Below are 17,051 nucleotides of genomic sequence, written 5' to 3' on the forward strand. Positions count from 1 at the left end.
TTTTTCTTTATATTCTTTGTACTACGTATATGTTATGTGGGTCTGTCCTGTAGCTTATTACTAACTATCTTTTAGTCAATGTATATACGGAGTAATCATCGTTTGTGTCCACTCTTTAACAAAGATATTTACCCATCCGGCTGAGTTATGGAGTGCTTATTATGTGTTTCCAAATCAAACATGAATATTATTTGTGGATCAAAGAGTACAAAGTTTATCTCTTGTTCACAAATTTAATAAATATTGCAATTTTTTTGTTAGAGAGTTGATGGTTTCACCAAGAAGTTGGAGAGATTGTTGTCAAGTGTGGGAGCAAAGCAAAGCCTATTTGAAAGGTATTTCGATATCTCCAAATTCGATCATTATTTCCTCTCACACTATAATAATTATTGAGTTACCTTCTCTATATTTTTAAAGTTCCTTTTACTTGCTCCCTAAATTTTATGAGTAATTCAGAAGATTTTTGTGATTCAAGCCACTCTTACCTTTTATCCACATTTTTTATTTTTACATCTCATAAACTTTCCCATGTTACAATATTATTGGAACGGAAGTAGTTAAGGGGCTCTGAATTTGTTAAGGGGGAAAAATAAAAGAAGAAAGAATAGAATGACTTGATCTTGAGTTCTTGACTTCGAAAGGGGAAGATGAATGAAAATACGCAAACACCCATGCAAAAAGATGCTCTTTGTCGGGCTCTCCTTTAAATCTGGCTTATTTCCTTTCATGGTAGGCCCCACTTTATTATTTTTCCTTTCATTTTTAGCCAATCTTATCCTAAATCTCAATTCTCAAACTCCCTTGATTTTGACAATAATTAAATTTAAGTATTGCTTACACATCCTCAAATGAAGGTCATGGACTTTTGCTCCCCACATCAAACATACATTTGGATATGTGCATGCATATATGCATACTTACGATTCACTTGGATAAGCATCGTAAGTCTTTTGGTTTGTTATTGCTTTTCACTAATATTAAAATGATACATATTAATCAGTATTATATTGAGTTATATATATATAGAGAGAGAATGTTATTCAGCTCCCTATGTTCTCGTGAGTTCTTCATCCCTGTTATCGTAACAAGTTAAACGAATAAACTTTCCCATGTTACAATTTTATTAGTAACAACTACGAGTATCTTTCTCTCTTTCTTTCTTTTTTATTTTTTTATTTTTTATTTTTAAAAACTTCTTTTAATATATAGGACGGTGAAATTAGTCGAAAAAATGGCCTAAAACGAAATAATAAATGAATGCGAACTCAGATTTTGACATATCAAAATAAGTACGTGAACGAATTAAAGATTATGAATTTTTATAAATAATATAGAGTGCAATAAATAAGAAATCAAAGAAACGATTATTTTGAGCAGAAAAAGGAATTAACTCAAAGAAATCAAGGGAGTGCAGAATACACTTTATGGACAGACATTACTCACATTACCTTAATTACATTGGATATAGAACACTGGGGAATTGAGGGTATTAGTTGTCTCTTAACTAAAGATAAAGCATACTATAGGGCATAATAGACTAAAATCACACATTTTAACAAGATAGAAAGATTATAGAAAAGCTACTTTTTTAATTTGTAATGAAAAAGCTAAGATTGTTCCTTTTGATAAACATTTTATAAAGGTAATCAAATTGTTACCATTCTTTTTAGGTAATACCTTATGTTTTAAAATATTATGTTGACTCTCATATTCAAATATAGTTGACTTTAAGCAGTGAGCTAGTAAGCATACTTCGATTGATTGGAAAGATGTTCCTATCAAGCTGATTGATGTTATGATGGATAGATCATGGATATAGCTGGAGTATAGTTGCTATTATTGTCTTGTATAAAAAGTAGGTTATTATCTTATTAGCTATGGTTGAATTATAGGCAGTCACTTGGATCAATAAATCGAACTAAAACTTATTCTAATAGGAGTATCGTAACAAATAGCCTGATAGAGAATATATACAAATATTTCTTTCAGTTTATAGACTGTATATAGGATGAGCTTCATTACAATTTTTTTTTCTAGTCATAATCAAATTTAATCTCGAAAATTAAGCTTAATTCCAAAGTGAACGATTGTTAGTTGTAGACCAGTAGTAGTTAGCTAAAATCTAAAATTTGTTAAGTTTAGCGGTTGGAGCCTTGTTAATTATATGCCTTGATAATAGATTAATAAGTTTAGGAAAAGTTGACTAAAGAAACCGAATTCCAGGAGAGAGCAACCAATAAACAAAGAATACAGTGATAATGATGTGTCACCAATTATTTTCATATCATTCCTTATTATGCACCAATAATATTCCTGGAAACTGTATACAATAAAGTTTTTATTCATTTCAATGTGAACTTGAATAGTGTACGTTACAATTTTCTTCTGGATGGTGAAACCGTGATTTGAGGGTCAATTTCTCTCTCCAAATCTCGTATAATTATATAAGTATCCAATATTAATTAGTGGCCAATGGACACCAACATCTATCCTCAACAACAAGACAAAAAACTCATAAGAACTCTCCTAAGTTTTAGGAAAAAAAAAATTATGTAAATGTCAACTATCTTTATTAGTAAAAATTTTGAATGATTTACATGACAGATTTTTAAATTATATTATTATAACATTGGAATAAAATTAATTATTTTCTAATAACTTATTGTTTATGTAGCATATGGTATGATAACTTTTTTTTTTTTTTTTTAATTTTCAAAGAAAAACCAGTGCTTAAGATAGCGGATTAGTCGCAGTTATACAAAGTAAAATCACTATTTAAGTGAATTTTTACCTTTTTAATAATTTACAAATTTAATTAATCACATTTAAAAAAAAGTTACTAATGTAAATGACAAGTAAATCGCTTTTTAGATAGCGGTTTTACCATACAAAAAAAAAATGAAAATGAACTTCATAACGAGCCTATGCGGACAATAATTAGTTTTGAAATTGAACTTCATAACGAGCCTATGCGGACAATAATTAGTTTTGAAATTAGTTTTACTCCATAGCACAAACGGAAATCATTTTTAGAAGGACACAATTCCAATAATTCTAAGGTTTTGGGGTATGTACGTATGGCATTAACATGAGATTGAATTCCGTATAAATAATTTCTATTATGGCGTATTTTAATTGTCAATGCAGATTTTTTTCATTATACGGAGTAATTTGCAGTACTAAATAGTAAATACTTCGTAATTATTTCATTTCCTCTTGGTTCTCACACAATGGCATAATCTTGATCACAATTTATCATTGATGACAAATAATTATTTTCTAATGGTGATCACACAACTATCATGGACCTATGGATGTCTATAGGCTATGGTTATAGTTTTTGAATATGAAAATCAAGTAAAAAGAGTGTAAAATAAGTAGGCGTGAATCGCATCATAATATTTTAGACTTAATAATTACAAGAATTTACAAATTACAATGAGAGTCAATTGGATTTTTGGAATCCGACCTACTTCAGTATATTAATTAAAGGATAAAGCAAGCTACATCCTTTTGGATGTATAGAAAGCTGAAAAAAAAAAAACTTGGTCAATATTTACCTTCTAAAAATGGCATCAACAGCAACATTGACCAGCCGATTGCCAATCAACATACGTAGAACAAGTATTGTAATAGAATAGTTTCTTCATTTCAAATTAATTGTTATAGTTGGACAATATAGGTATCACCAATACTCAAATTTGACCATTGAATGACCTAAGAATGCAACTATAGGATAGTCTAATTTATTGAAAGTTGATTTATGAAAATATGCATCAACACTAATTTAACAATATTATACTTAGTAATATTCGTTTTTATAGTATGTAAGGTCCCATTCACTTCACCTTATTTTTGTTGAACTAGAATATTTTACTGAACTGAAATTATTTTTGCTGAAATTAAATTATTTTTTATTGAACTAAAATTAATTTTACTAAACGGAAATTAATTTTGCTGAACTTAAATTATTTTTACTGAATTTCTATTATATTCCTTCTTTAAACACTACAAGAAAATAACCTTTTCGTAGCGATTATTTTAACCTTTAGTATCGATTGTAATTGCAACAAAAAGCTTTCCTAACGAATGGTCATTTGATACAATATCCATCGTTGCCTTAGCCTTTAGTAGGTTTTCAATATCGCTGGGGTTGGCCTCAATAATCGATATGAAAAACTACATCTAATCATGGTGATTATTGTAGCAATTATAATCGCTATAAATGTTGAACACATTTTCTTCAAAAAAAAAATCATACATATGATATTTACAAGATTCGAACATGCAACCTCAACTTATATTAAAATGTTTCACCAATAAGCTATGACATATTTTATGTATTCTTTGTCAAACAATATTTATATATCTAATGTAGAAAAGGCTTTTTGTATTGATTTTTAGGATTTAGTGGCGATTGTAAATGATACGATTTCTCATAATTTTATAAATGTGCAAAAATAGTGTGGATATGTATTATTATGTTTTCCGTATCGATTTTATATGGGAAAACTATGGCGATTGTAAAATGATACGATTTCCTTAATTATTTACAAACATACTTGCATATTGTAGCGAATGTACAATCGCTACGAAAAGACAATTTTCTTGTAGTGAAAGTTACTGATTTTTACTGAATTGAAGTTATTTTTACTGAACTGAAATTAATTTTACCGACCTGAAATTATTTTTACTGAACTAAAATTATTTTTACTGAACTGAACTTATTTTTACTGAATATTAAGTTTTAAAGATGAAGTGAACAGGGCCTAAGTCTAAAAAATATAGTCAATGTTAAAATATAAATAATGTAAAAATTATTATTATATGTCGGTAAAGCCTTGACTTTTTAATTTGGGGGGGGGGGGGGAGATTGTGTTATATTTGGACCATCACTTATAAAATCATACGATATTCCATCTAAAACCAATTATTAGTATGAGAAAATAATTGTTATTTTTCTACCATTTTCTTATTATAGATATACACCTGTATGTATAATTATTAAATAATTATAATAACAATACATTCAAAATAAAATAAAATATACATAGTGAATCGACTCACCCAGTATTAAAAGAATATGAAATATAATAATAAAAACAAAGAGTACGAAAGAAAATAATTAAACGTGTAATAGTTATAATGGACAACTTGATAGTTTAGAAAGTTTACTTTTAATTTATAGATTAAAAGTCATAATAATATAGATGTATTATGTATACAATGAAGCTTTGTAAGTATTTAAATTCAGAGGAATTTTTTTTAATATTACATACGTACGTTGTTAAGTGTCTCTCTTAAGTTTCTCTTTAGTAGTAACAGTATGTAATAGCGCAGCCTAATTAGTATGTGTAAAGTTCATATAAGGTTATTACATCAAATATCTAATATTTTATGTAAATATCTAATATTTAATGTAATAACCTTATATGAACTTTACCGTATCAACTTGTACCACTAGTTAGATTGACACCAACTTTGATTAAAAAAAACGTAAATAACATTAATGATACTTGAGTGGGATCTACTTGCCAGAAATTTATCATTTACTGTATGAAAATCATTTTTAGTGTATAAAGCGGATTATTAAAAAAATAATTAAGTTTCATGTGTTAATTGTTGTTTTACAAAAAAAAGCCCCAAATTAAAATAACAAAACTCCAATTTTTTTCTCTCTCCTCCTTTCTTCTGTCAGTCATCTTCTTTGTTGATTCTTCTTATATTTCCTCTTCATTTGCTTATTTTTCCCATCCTTCATCATCTATTGGTAAAGATTTGAAGTCAATGATAGATTATTGTAAATTAGTATGCTATTTTCACCAAATTTTGAAAAAAAAACAATTTTTTTTGAAGCTGATTATTAGGCTCTACTGCTTTGTGTTTTAAGTTTACATTTTTTTAATTCATCAAACATTGATGAAAGTTTGGTTATTTTAAGTGCAATTGTGAATCTAACGTCCTAAGTTACTACCTCCATTAATGGTTATCTGCAACTTTGGAATATTTTATATCTCACAAATAATACCCCAAAGTTGCAGATAACCATTAACGGAGGTAGTACTTTAATTTGAGGATTTTTTTTTTAAAACACTAAAATTTTTTTTACTGATTATATAATCTATTTCAAAATACTAAAAAAGATTTTAATACATAAATTTCAGGCAAGTGAATTTCACTAAGGCATCATTAAGGTGGGTTTTTTTTTTTTTTTTTTTTCAAAGTTGGTGTCAATCTAGTTAGTATTACAAGTTGGTGTCAATAATTGTAACACCCTTTAAAGTTGGTGTCAATGGTTGTAATTTTGCCTTGATAATAAACATGCATGAATTTGGTTCATACATCACATTTAATTAATCTTCCATCATCTTATATGTTTATCTAACCTACTTGTATTGAATTCTCATATTGTATATTTGTATACGTACATTTATCACAATACATAAGTTTTTAAATCACATTATGTCATTATTCATAATGCAACTTCAACCTCTTAATCATTAAAAAGATGATCACCTTTTCGAATAATACCTAAATTATAAAAGCACTTCAATAATTAATTTGCTTTCCTTCTAAATTTCTGTAAAATATATCTAAATTAATCAATTTAAACAGAAATAGAGGCAGCATTAGCTGTTTTAGTTGGTTAATTAATTTTATATAAAACCAATTGCGTGCAATTGACAACCCTCTGGCATTACATCGATTCAAGGCGGCTTAATTATTTCGTACACAAAAAGGTCAAAGCTTCACAATATATATCAATAATATCAATAATTATTCTATGGGTTTAAGGAACAAGGTTTTTACCTACCAAATTTACAGGTTATTGAATTGACTTTTTCAAATGTTTATATTCAAGTTAAAGCTCACGTTATATACTTTTATTATTTTAATCCTAAAGTTAATTAAGCTTATGTGCGTTTACTTTTCTTGCATGTAGGTTTAACCTATGCATGCATGCTCAATTATGCTTCATTTTTTTTTTTTTTTTAGTTAAGAGGGTTTGTTCCATCTATATTATACACTTCACTTTGCTTTATTCCTCATTTACTTTACATTTTCATTTAAATTTTTGCTTTAATCTATTCGCTTTCTCTACTAAAATTGTGCGCCTATTTCTAAATCTCATTGGATGTGTTGTGTGCATGCCCTAGGTATACATATATTATATCTAGTACTATATTAGTTGCAATTCTGGGTATTATTTGTGAGATATAAAATATTCCAAAGTTACAACTAATAAGAAATGGAGGTAGTATATAATGTCTTAGGGTCGATTCTGATTGACTGAAGTGAGCTGAACTGAACTGAATATTTTATGAGAAAAGGAAATTAAGATAAGAACTGAATTGAACTAAACTGAACTGAACTTATTGGAATTAAACTGAACTGAACTGAACTGAAAATAAGCTGAAGAGAACAGACCCTTATATAATGCAATTTTTTGACCAATTTTTAGGTGACTTATGTCTCATATCAGGATTACTTTTGATAGCTTTTAGAATAATTTTAATTAGACCCTTCTTATATATTGCAACATTTAATATTAATGTACATCCGCATGCCTTAATTAAGAGTTTGTGTAGATTGTGATGTAAAAGGTGAAACTTACTAATAACAAAGATGTATGTATCGATATCTAACTAAAATAAAACTTCTCGAAAAAAGATGCATATATATGTTAGCTAATAAGCTAATAAGAAATTGTGGTGATATAGTACATATAACAGTAACTCATGAATTACACATTGTCCACAAGGTAAGCATTAACTCTTATCTACGTAGAATATTTATTACTGTTTAGCAACAAATTTTAATTAGTTTATTAAAATAGAATCGTTAATTAAAGATTATTTACTTTTAACTAATTAATCCTAATCATCAAATACTTTTTTTTTAAATTAAAGGAAACAGTTAAATCACCAATTTTTTTAATTATTATTACTCCTGTTTGGGCCAAGTCCATTGTTTAAGCCCATTGACTTGAAATTACAAAAATGCCCCTCCATTGATCCGGCCCATCATTGATCAGAGTAAAGTACGGATTTACCTCTAATTTGTCCAAATTAGTACAACTTATGCCACCTGAAAGTACATCTATAAATAGCTCTTCAATTATTAATAATAAGGACTTTTTTTCCTAATTCTCTAACCTTCTCTCTCTACTTTTTCTCTCTAGAAAATACATTTGTTGACTTAAGCATCGGAGGGGCTTTCCCGGGTCACACCCCCGGGGTAGTTAACCTTCTCTCTCTTTTGCAAGCCTAGCTCTCAGACAACCCAGACGTAGCTGAGGGAAATTCAGACATTCGTTAGACTTAGGACATCTTGATATCATTACCTTAACACCGAGGAGAATTTTGTTTCCCGAAACAGGTGGCGCCGTCTGTGGGGATTACTAACAAAAAGTCATGGTGAACACTAGGCGTCCCCGCAGCACATATCAAGATGCTACTAGACAAGCTCCAATTCTCTCGGCTAGGCATGCCCGTATAGTCGAGGAGATAGAGCCCCAAGCTCGTGATGACCTCGCTGGAGAGGTGAATAGCCCCCAGGTAGTCACTCGCCGAGACTTGGATCAGCTGGCGGCCCAGATCAACAGAAACCTTGAAGAAAGCCTAAGGGCACTTGTTAACCAGGGTGTGGGGAAAAGCAGGCAGGGGAACGCTCCACAGCCTAACCCACCACCTCGCGTGTCCCATCTCCGTCAAGCCTCCTCTCAGCCTCAGCATCAGGAATCCCGTCGCTCTCAACCGTATCAGTCCCCAACCCCCAGCGGGAGACAGGGCAGCCAAGCCGACCAAGAGATGCTAGAGAGATAATCAATGATCGAAGGCTGAGGGAGGGAACTCTAAACGCTCGAGAGATAATCAACTCCAGGCGGGAGAGCTCCAAGGAAGAGAATGATTCCCCCTAGAGAGGTCGAACTAGAGTTCACTCTCGGCGTGGATCAACAAGGTATAGGGATAGCATGATCCACTCAGCCACCTCCAGGCCCAGGAGGAGGCCCGCTCAGCCCGCTCGTTCAGCAAGCAGAAGTCCCGAGCGTCCTTCCTCCCCCAGGCAAGGGAGGCTTGGGATTGTCAAGAACATCACCCCTTTCAACCAGGAGATAATGAATACCCCTATTCCTCCTAAGGTTAAAGTCCCTACGTTGGACCCTTATGATGGAAAGACAGACCCGACGGACCATCTAAACGCTTACAAAGCACAGATAGGAGTCCAAACTGGGTGTGAAGCCTCATGGTGTAGGTTCTTCCCCACTACTCTCAAAGGCATAGCTCAGACATGGTTCAACAACCTTACCCCAGGGAGCATAAGAACATTTGACATGTTAGCTACCCAATTCAAAAAGCACTTCATTGCCGGGAGTAGGCAATCAAAGACTAGCGTTCACCTGATGACGGTGAAGCAGGGAGAGAACGAAAGTCTGAACGACTATATCAAAAGGTTCAACACCGAGTCCCTGCTTATCCCCGACCTCCAAGATAATGTTGCTTTTACAGCTCTTCTCTTCGGGCTCAAGTCCAACAAGCTGAAGTTTGAGCTCGTGCATGACAAAGTAAGTACCTTCTCTGAAGCCATGGATAGAGCTGAGAGAATCATTGAGGCAAGTGAGGTGTGCAAGGCACCCGTGGCAAACAATAAGGGGAAGAGAAAGCAAGAAGATAACTATCATGAGAACAAGAATAGAAGGCCGAGGAGGGTTGAGAGTAATGATGAGGGACTCAAGTACAATGCTGATAGGCGTGAAATCTACTTGGACATAAAGAACAAGGCTATCCTCCCTAAGCCCAACCCAATGAACACGCCGATAGAGCAGAGGAACAAGAAGCTCTGGTGTGAATACCATATAGAGTGCGGTCACACCACCCGCAACTGCAGAGAACTCAAGAGAGCCCTGGATAAGCTAGCAGAAGAAGGAAAGCTTAATTGATATCTCAAGTCCCTCCCGAAGGATAAATAAAGGAGCAAGGCTTCTAAGGTTGTGCAGGAAGCTCATAGCTCAGCTGACACCAACATGAGCATCAATGTCATAGACGGAGGATTTGCCGCCGAGGGTTTGTCTAACAGGGCACGTAAGAGTCATTTGCGGTCGCTTGAAGAACCTATCTACGATATTGGTACTCCATCATCCCCCCCGAAAGACCCTCTCATGGTGTTCGGTGATAACAATTCTAAGAAGATTCAAAGGCCCCATGATGACCCTCTAGTGATTCATATGAAGGTGGCCAACGCTAAGGTCAAGAAGATCTTGGTGGATAGCGGGAGTTCAGCCGACATTATTACTTGGAAGTGCATTAAGAAAATGTGTTTTGGCAAGGGAGACCTCACACCCTTGGAGAAGCCATTAGTTGGCTTTGGAGGGCAACATGTTTACCCCCTAGGAACGATCAAGCTACCTGTCCGTTTAGGAGAAAAGAAGAAAGGGAGCTTGGTACATACGTACTTAGTGGTGGATACCCCCCTGCCATACAACATGATTATTGGCCGGCCACTACTCAACAGGGTCAAGGCCGCAATCTCGACCTATCACTTGCTCCTTCAATTCGAGACCGATGAGGGCTCGGTGGGGAAGATATATGGAGATCAGTTCGAGGGGAGAAAATGCTATGTAGATAGCTTGAGGCAACCCGGGAACTCAGTCAATCAGGAAGATAAGGGGGCCAAGCGGAAAGCAATGGATGTTGATAAGCCCCAACTCCCCATAATGAACATCTACATGGCTGAGAACCCTAAGTAATACGGTAGGCCTCGGCCTATTGAGGAGGATGAGAGCATACCTCTGGGGGATGACCCTGCTCAGACTGTGAGAGTGGGAAAGAACCTAGACCCCCAGCTCAAGGAAAAAATCATTCAAGTACTCAGAGAATTCAAATACATCTTCGCTTTTACGGTAGATGAAATGCCGGGCATACACCCCGAGGTGATGACCCACGAGCTGAATATCAAGGAGGGATACAAGCCTGTCAAGCAGAAACTCCGACACGCCGGGCCGGAGAGAAACAAAGCTGCAGCCACTGAGGTCAAAAAGCTTCTCGAAGCGGGTTTCATTCGAGAATGTCAATACACTGAGTGGCTATCCAATGTCGTGCTTGTTAGGAAGCCAAATGGCTCATGGCATATGTGTGTAGACTTCACAGATTTGAACAAAGCATGCCCGAAGGACGACCATCCTTTGCCCAAGATTGATAGGTTGGTGGATTCGACCGCTGGTCACGCCCTCCTAAGCTTCATGGATGCCAATGCGGGGTATCATCAGATACCCATGTCGGAGAAAGACCAAGACCACACGGCCTTCATCACTAGCCAAGGGGTGTACAGCTATAACGTGATGCCATTCGACCTAAAGAACGCCGGGGCTACATACCAGCGACTGATGAATAAAATCTTTGAAAGACAGTTAGGCCGGAATGTTGAGGCCTATGTTGATGATATGATTATTAAAAGCAAGGAAAGCCCAGACCATATAGCAGACCTAAGGGAAACATTCACCACCATTAGGAAATATAAAATGAAGCTTAATCCCAGCAAGTGCGTCTTCGGGGTACAAGGTGGAAAGTTCCTGGGCTTCATGGTTGATCAGCGTGGCATTGATTCCAACCCGGACAAAATCCAAGCCATTCTTGATATGGAATCCCCTAGGAATGTGAAAGAAGTGCAACGCCTTATAGGTTTCCTAGCTGCTCTGGGACGATTCCTATCCAGGTCAGCTAATAAAATTTTATCCTTTTTCAAGGCGCTCAAGAGACCCAAGTTCTTGTGGGATGAGGAGGTTGAGAAAGCCTTTCAGCAATTAAAGGAGCATTTGATGAACACCCCAAAACTTGTTAGCCCCCTCCCCGGGGAAACATTATTTGTATATTTGGCCATATCAGACTATGCCCTCTGTGCGGTCCTTGTTGCTGAGAGAGAGGAAGGTCAAATACCCGTCTACTTTGTCAGCCATGCCCTAAGGGGGGCTGAAGCACGATATAATATCATTGAGAAGGTGGTGTACGCTTTAGTGATGGCCAGCAGGAAGTTAAAGCCATACTTTCAAGCACACCCGATCAAAGTTCTTACCAGCCAACCAATCAAGAAAGTGTTAGAGAGCAAAAACCATTCCTCCCGGATGACTGATTGGTCAGATCAATTAGCTGAGTTTGGAATTGAATTTGAGCCCCGGAAGGCCATCAAAACCCAAGCCCTGGCTGACTTCATAGCTGAATGCGCTCACAGGCCTATCCCAATAGACACTTCCACCCCCTGGGCTTTTTACGTGGATGGGTCGTCTAGTAAGGCTGGAAGTGGGGCCGGGCCGGTAATCACTTCCCTAGAAAGAGAGAAATTTGAATATGCTGTTAAGTTTGCCTTCCATGCTTCCAACAATGAGGCTGAGTATGAAGCACTCATCTTGGGGCTAAACTTATGCCAATACATGAAAATCAAGTCAGTTCAAGTATGCTCAGACTCACAGCTCATAGTGGGGCAAATGGCAAAAGAATTTGAAGTGAAAGAGGAAAACATGAAAGCCTATTTTGAGAAGGCCGAAAGCCTAGCAAAATGGTTTGACAATTTTGAGATCAAGCACATTCCCCGGTCAGAAAACCAGCAAGCTGATGCTTTTGCCCGCCTAGCAAGCTCGGCTGAGGGGATAGCCCCCCGAAACATCATGTGGGAAGTCCTAGAGAAACCAAGTACTCTAAGGCCCGCCATCATGGAAATTGATAGAGGCGAGACTTGGATGGACAAAATCATTCTCAGCTTGAAGGGGGAGACTTGTTTTGGGGTTTTTTGTACGTACCCGAATGGAGGGTGTGTACGTCCCTCGGGAGACAGATCCGTAATGCAACACTCGAACGACCCGATCACCTGCAAAACAACGGACCCCGGGGGGGCCGGAGGTCCGCCTCCGACGATCAAGTTAGTGACCAAAATAATGTATTTTAGAGAGAGAAGGGAGAGTAAATGTGGGGGGCATTGCCCTTGGAGAGAGAATTGGATCCCTTGAAACTGATGTAATGATCAGTATTTATAGAGCATTGGGATATGTGCCTCTTAGGTTATTTAACCTAAGTAGATTGGCTTCACACCGTTTTACGGTTTCTAGGGTTGTGGGCTTAAAGCCCATTTTCACCCTTCTATCATTGAGTGACACGTGTCATGCTCTAATTGGCTCATTGAGCGCTGAGCTTGCGGACACGTGTCGCGGTGGCATTGGTCCATATATAGGGGGTATTTTTAACCCCAAACACCCCCGACTTCAAGATGATTAAAAGCGGGCTGAATGGTTCTTACTTCACGACGGAACCCTCTATAAAAAGTCTTTCACACACCCGTTGTTGAAGTGCATAACCCCGGAAGAGGGGAATTATGTACTTAGAGAGATCCACGAAGGGGCATGTGGCAGCCATTAGGGCGGGAGAACTATAGCCGGAAAGGTGCTGAGAGTTGGATTCTATTAGCCCACCCTGAGGAATGACGCCATGAAGATTGTCAAGAGATGTGAGAAATGCCAAATGTTCGCATATATGCCTCATGTCCCGGCCAATGCCCTCGCAAGTATTCAGTTGGTCTTACCCTTTGATCGTTGGGGCATGGACATCTTAGGGCCATTTCCCGTGGCCTTAGGGCAAAGGAAGTTTCTGATAGTAGCAGTGGATTATTTCACTAAGTGGGTTGAGGCCGAGCCAGTAGCAACAATTACCGACAAACAAGTCCAAAAATTCATCTGGAGGAATATCATTACCCGCTTCGGGGTACCCTGTATTTTGATCTCAGACAATGGCCGACAATTCAATACCGGTCCAACTAGGGAATATTGCGGGCGTTTTGGGATCAAGACGAGTCATGCCTTCAGCAAAATACATGGAGTTCAGCCTGGGGAAAAATATTCTGAAAGGGGAATGGCCCTCGGCATCTATAAGCCGTCATCAAGCTTAGCTCTCAAAACTGCTCAATCATCTCAATTAAAGTACTTTCAAGGCATTGCTTGGGGCTGGTTTTCACCCTTGCCATTCTCTTGGGGCTCTTTTTTAGCCATCAGATATACTTGGGGCTCGTTTTAGCTCTCGAGTACGCCTCAAAAATCGCCCTGGCATATGTGACAGCCTCTCTCATCTTCATTCCGCGTGATACCCAAACTTCATACGATCTTGTTCCCACATCACGCGTGGGGCTAAATGTTTGGGCCAAGTCCATTGTTTAAGCCCATTGACTTGGAATTACAAAAATGCCCCTCCATTGATCCGGCCCATCATTGATCAGAGTAAAGTACGGATTTACCCCTAATTTGTCCAAATTAGTACAACTTCTGCCACCTGAAAGTACATCTATAAATAGCTCTTCAATCATTAATGATAAGGACTTTTTTTCCTAATTCTCTAACCTTCTCTCTCTAGAAAATACATTTGCTGACTTAAGCATCGGAGGGGCTTTCCTGGGTCACACCCCCGGGGTAGTTAAACTTCTCTCTCTTTTGCAGGCCTAGCTCTCAGACAAGCCAGGCCTAGCTGAGGGAAATTCAGACATTCGTTGGACTTAGGACATCTTGATATCATTACCTTAACACCGAGGAGAATTCTGTTTCCCGAAACAACTCCGTATTATTTTTTTCATTTCACTGGCCTGTTTATCAAATCAAAGCCTGAAAAATGGAGTTTCAAACTAAATCACTAAGATTTGCTCAAAGCTAGGGTTTTGGCATTACCATGTACTTGTATTTGTCATACCTAAAAACCATCCTAGACTTTTAAGGTTTTGATGACCCCAAAAACTTAAAAGATGTAACCTTTTCCACAAATTTGACGTTTGAAGGCTTCCAAGAACGGAGAAACAAGCAAATTGCCCAAATTGATAGAAGATGGGGACAATGACAATTATGATTGAGACTTTGCTGAAAGTGATATACATGAATTTGTAGTGAATTTTAGCTTGTTATTTTGGAAGACTCATAATCTTTATTTGACCCTTTGTGACTCTAATTAAGAATCAATAATATAATGTATTTTGTCTTAATCCTTACCATTTTTCCTTATTAATTATGTAAAACCCTAATCAATAATTAATATTTTCTGAGTACAAAATTAATTATTATTATAAATTTTTATATGTGGCTGGTCACATGGCGTGGCAGGGATTACTTGTAGGGTGTTACTTGTATTCTGGTGTTATTTATAGGGTGTTACTGGTTTTGGTCAGGGTAGGGTGTTACTTGTAGGTGTTACTTGTATTCTGGGGTTACTTGTATGGTTTTACTGGTTTTGGCCAGTTGTTACTGGTTTGGTATGGGGGTTTGATCATACAAGTAACACCTACAAGTAACCCTAAAATACAAGTAACACATACAAGTAACACCTACAAGTAACACATGGTGTGGCAGGGGTTACTTGTAGGGTATTACTTGTAGGTGTTACTTGTGTTCTGGGGTTACTTGTAGGGTGTTACTGGTTCTGATCAGGGTGTTACTTGTATAGTGTATTATAGGGTTACTTGTATGGTCTTACTGCTTTTGGTCAGGTGTTACTAATTTGGTATGTGGGTTTGGTCAGGGGTTACTTGTAGGGATTACTCAGAATACAAGTAACCCCAAAATACAAGTAACCCCAAAATACAAGTAACACCTACAAATAACCTTTGACAAAACCAGTAACACCCTACAAGTAACCCCTGCCGCACCATGTGGCCTGCCACACTGAAATACCTCTGAATTATTATTATTATTATCATTGTCTTCATCATAATTAATGATATTTAATTAGGCTAAGTATGAAACTAAACTATATAGAGGCTGGACCATTTTTATTGGACTTAAGTCCTTCCCATGTGACATACTGACATGCACCTACCAAAGTCTCGAATCTGCCAATTTATCTGTTGTGTTTTCTGCCTACAATGTCTTTACAAACTCACAAGCTTAATAATTACTTTATTATCTTGTAATTCCCTTAATTACCCTTTTTAACAGTTTGATTAACCAATCAATTAAACCCAATATAGTAGGGATTAAGAGAGATTAATTACGACTTTTAGTATTAATTAAATAAAAGTAAAGGAGATTAAGCTAAGCGACAAATATATAACTGTGGTAACCCATGTGAAATTAGCGATTAATAAGTTGATAATCATGTGTCTAAACTTTGTTTTCTTCATTGACTAGATGCTAATCCAATTAGGATCTTGTTCATTAATTATTTTGTTTTGTGGGGACTTCCTGTCTCTCTCCAATCACCATATTCCAACTATTTTTAATAATACACGAAACGTTTCAACCTCTAATTTGGCGTTATGTAACCCAAGTTTATAGATCATGTTTAAACCAAAGTTTTTGGCTAGAATACATGTACATTGTCCTACCTAGAGTTCTTGGTCAAACTTAGCTTATAGATCATGACTTATTATGCCACATTTTTTAGAGATCAACACCCATATTTTGAAATGCCTAGGAAAACACAATCAATTTGTTTTTCCATCTCTTGCAAATCTTACATGTATTCTTGTCAAGCTATGAAAATATTGAACAAAGAACATATAATGTGTCACCTTTCTTGCCACGAGTTCAGTATCACACTGCTCAAGAAGTCTTGTATGCTGAAATTAATCCCACGACTCGACATGGTTTAGATTCCCAATTACAGATTAATTCAAAAGAGATATATCTAGATTTTATCATCATGATATGCATTTTTTGTTAACCATCTATAGAAACACATGACCACGGCTCATTCTTGATTTTGTTGTAAAATCATTAAATCCTCACAATCTTCCACATTACCACGGTGCAAGCAATAGAATTAAGGTATCTGATAATACCAAAGTTATCCATGATTAAGGCACTAAATGTTATAAGAAGTTATGAATGATTGAAATAGCAAAACTAATACGGAGTACATTAAAAATCAAACTTCTCCCTTAATAAGACCTTTTATTTGTTAAAAAAAATAATAAATAAATAAAACTCAAACTCGTTTGAAATAATAATTTCGAACTTTAATTTCATGCTGTAGGATATTAGTAATACAAGTACTGAAATTGTAAACCTTGAAACTCCATAGCATAATTTGTTA

At 36.1% G+C, this 17,051-nt stretch overlaps 2 protein-coding genes across 2 annotated transcripts; both read left to right on the forward strand.

Moving 5' to 3' along the window:
* The first annotated feature begins 8,974 nt into the window (after window positions 1-8,974).
* On the forward strand, window positions 8,975-9,940 carry LOC145566765 (uncharacterized). Its single transcript, XM_081626082.1, has one exon. The coding sequence runs from the start codon at window positions 8,975-8,977 to the stop codon at window positions 9,938-9,940; it is 966 nt and encodes a 321-aa protein (XP_081482208.1).
* Window positions 9,941-10,024: 84 nt separating this feature from the next.
* LOC145566766 (uncharacterized) lies at window positions 10,025-10,747 on the forward strand. Its single transcript, XM_081626083.1, has one exon. It carries the CDS (start codon window positions 10,025-10,027, stop codon window positions 10,745-10,747), a length of 723 nt encoding a protein of 240 aa, XP_081482209.1.
* The last annotated feature ends 6,304 nt before the right edge of the window (window positions 10,748-17,051 follow it).

Source organism: Chenopodium album, chromosome 11, assembly GCF_948465745.1.
Source record: "Chenopodium album chromosome 11, dcCheAlbu1.1, whole genome shotgun sequence".
NCBI classification, from domain to species: Eukaryota; Viridiplantae; Streptophyta; class Magnoliopsida; order Caryophyllales; family Amaranthaceae; genus Chenopodium; species Chenopodium album.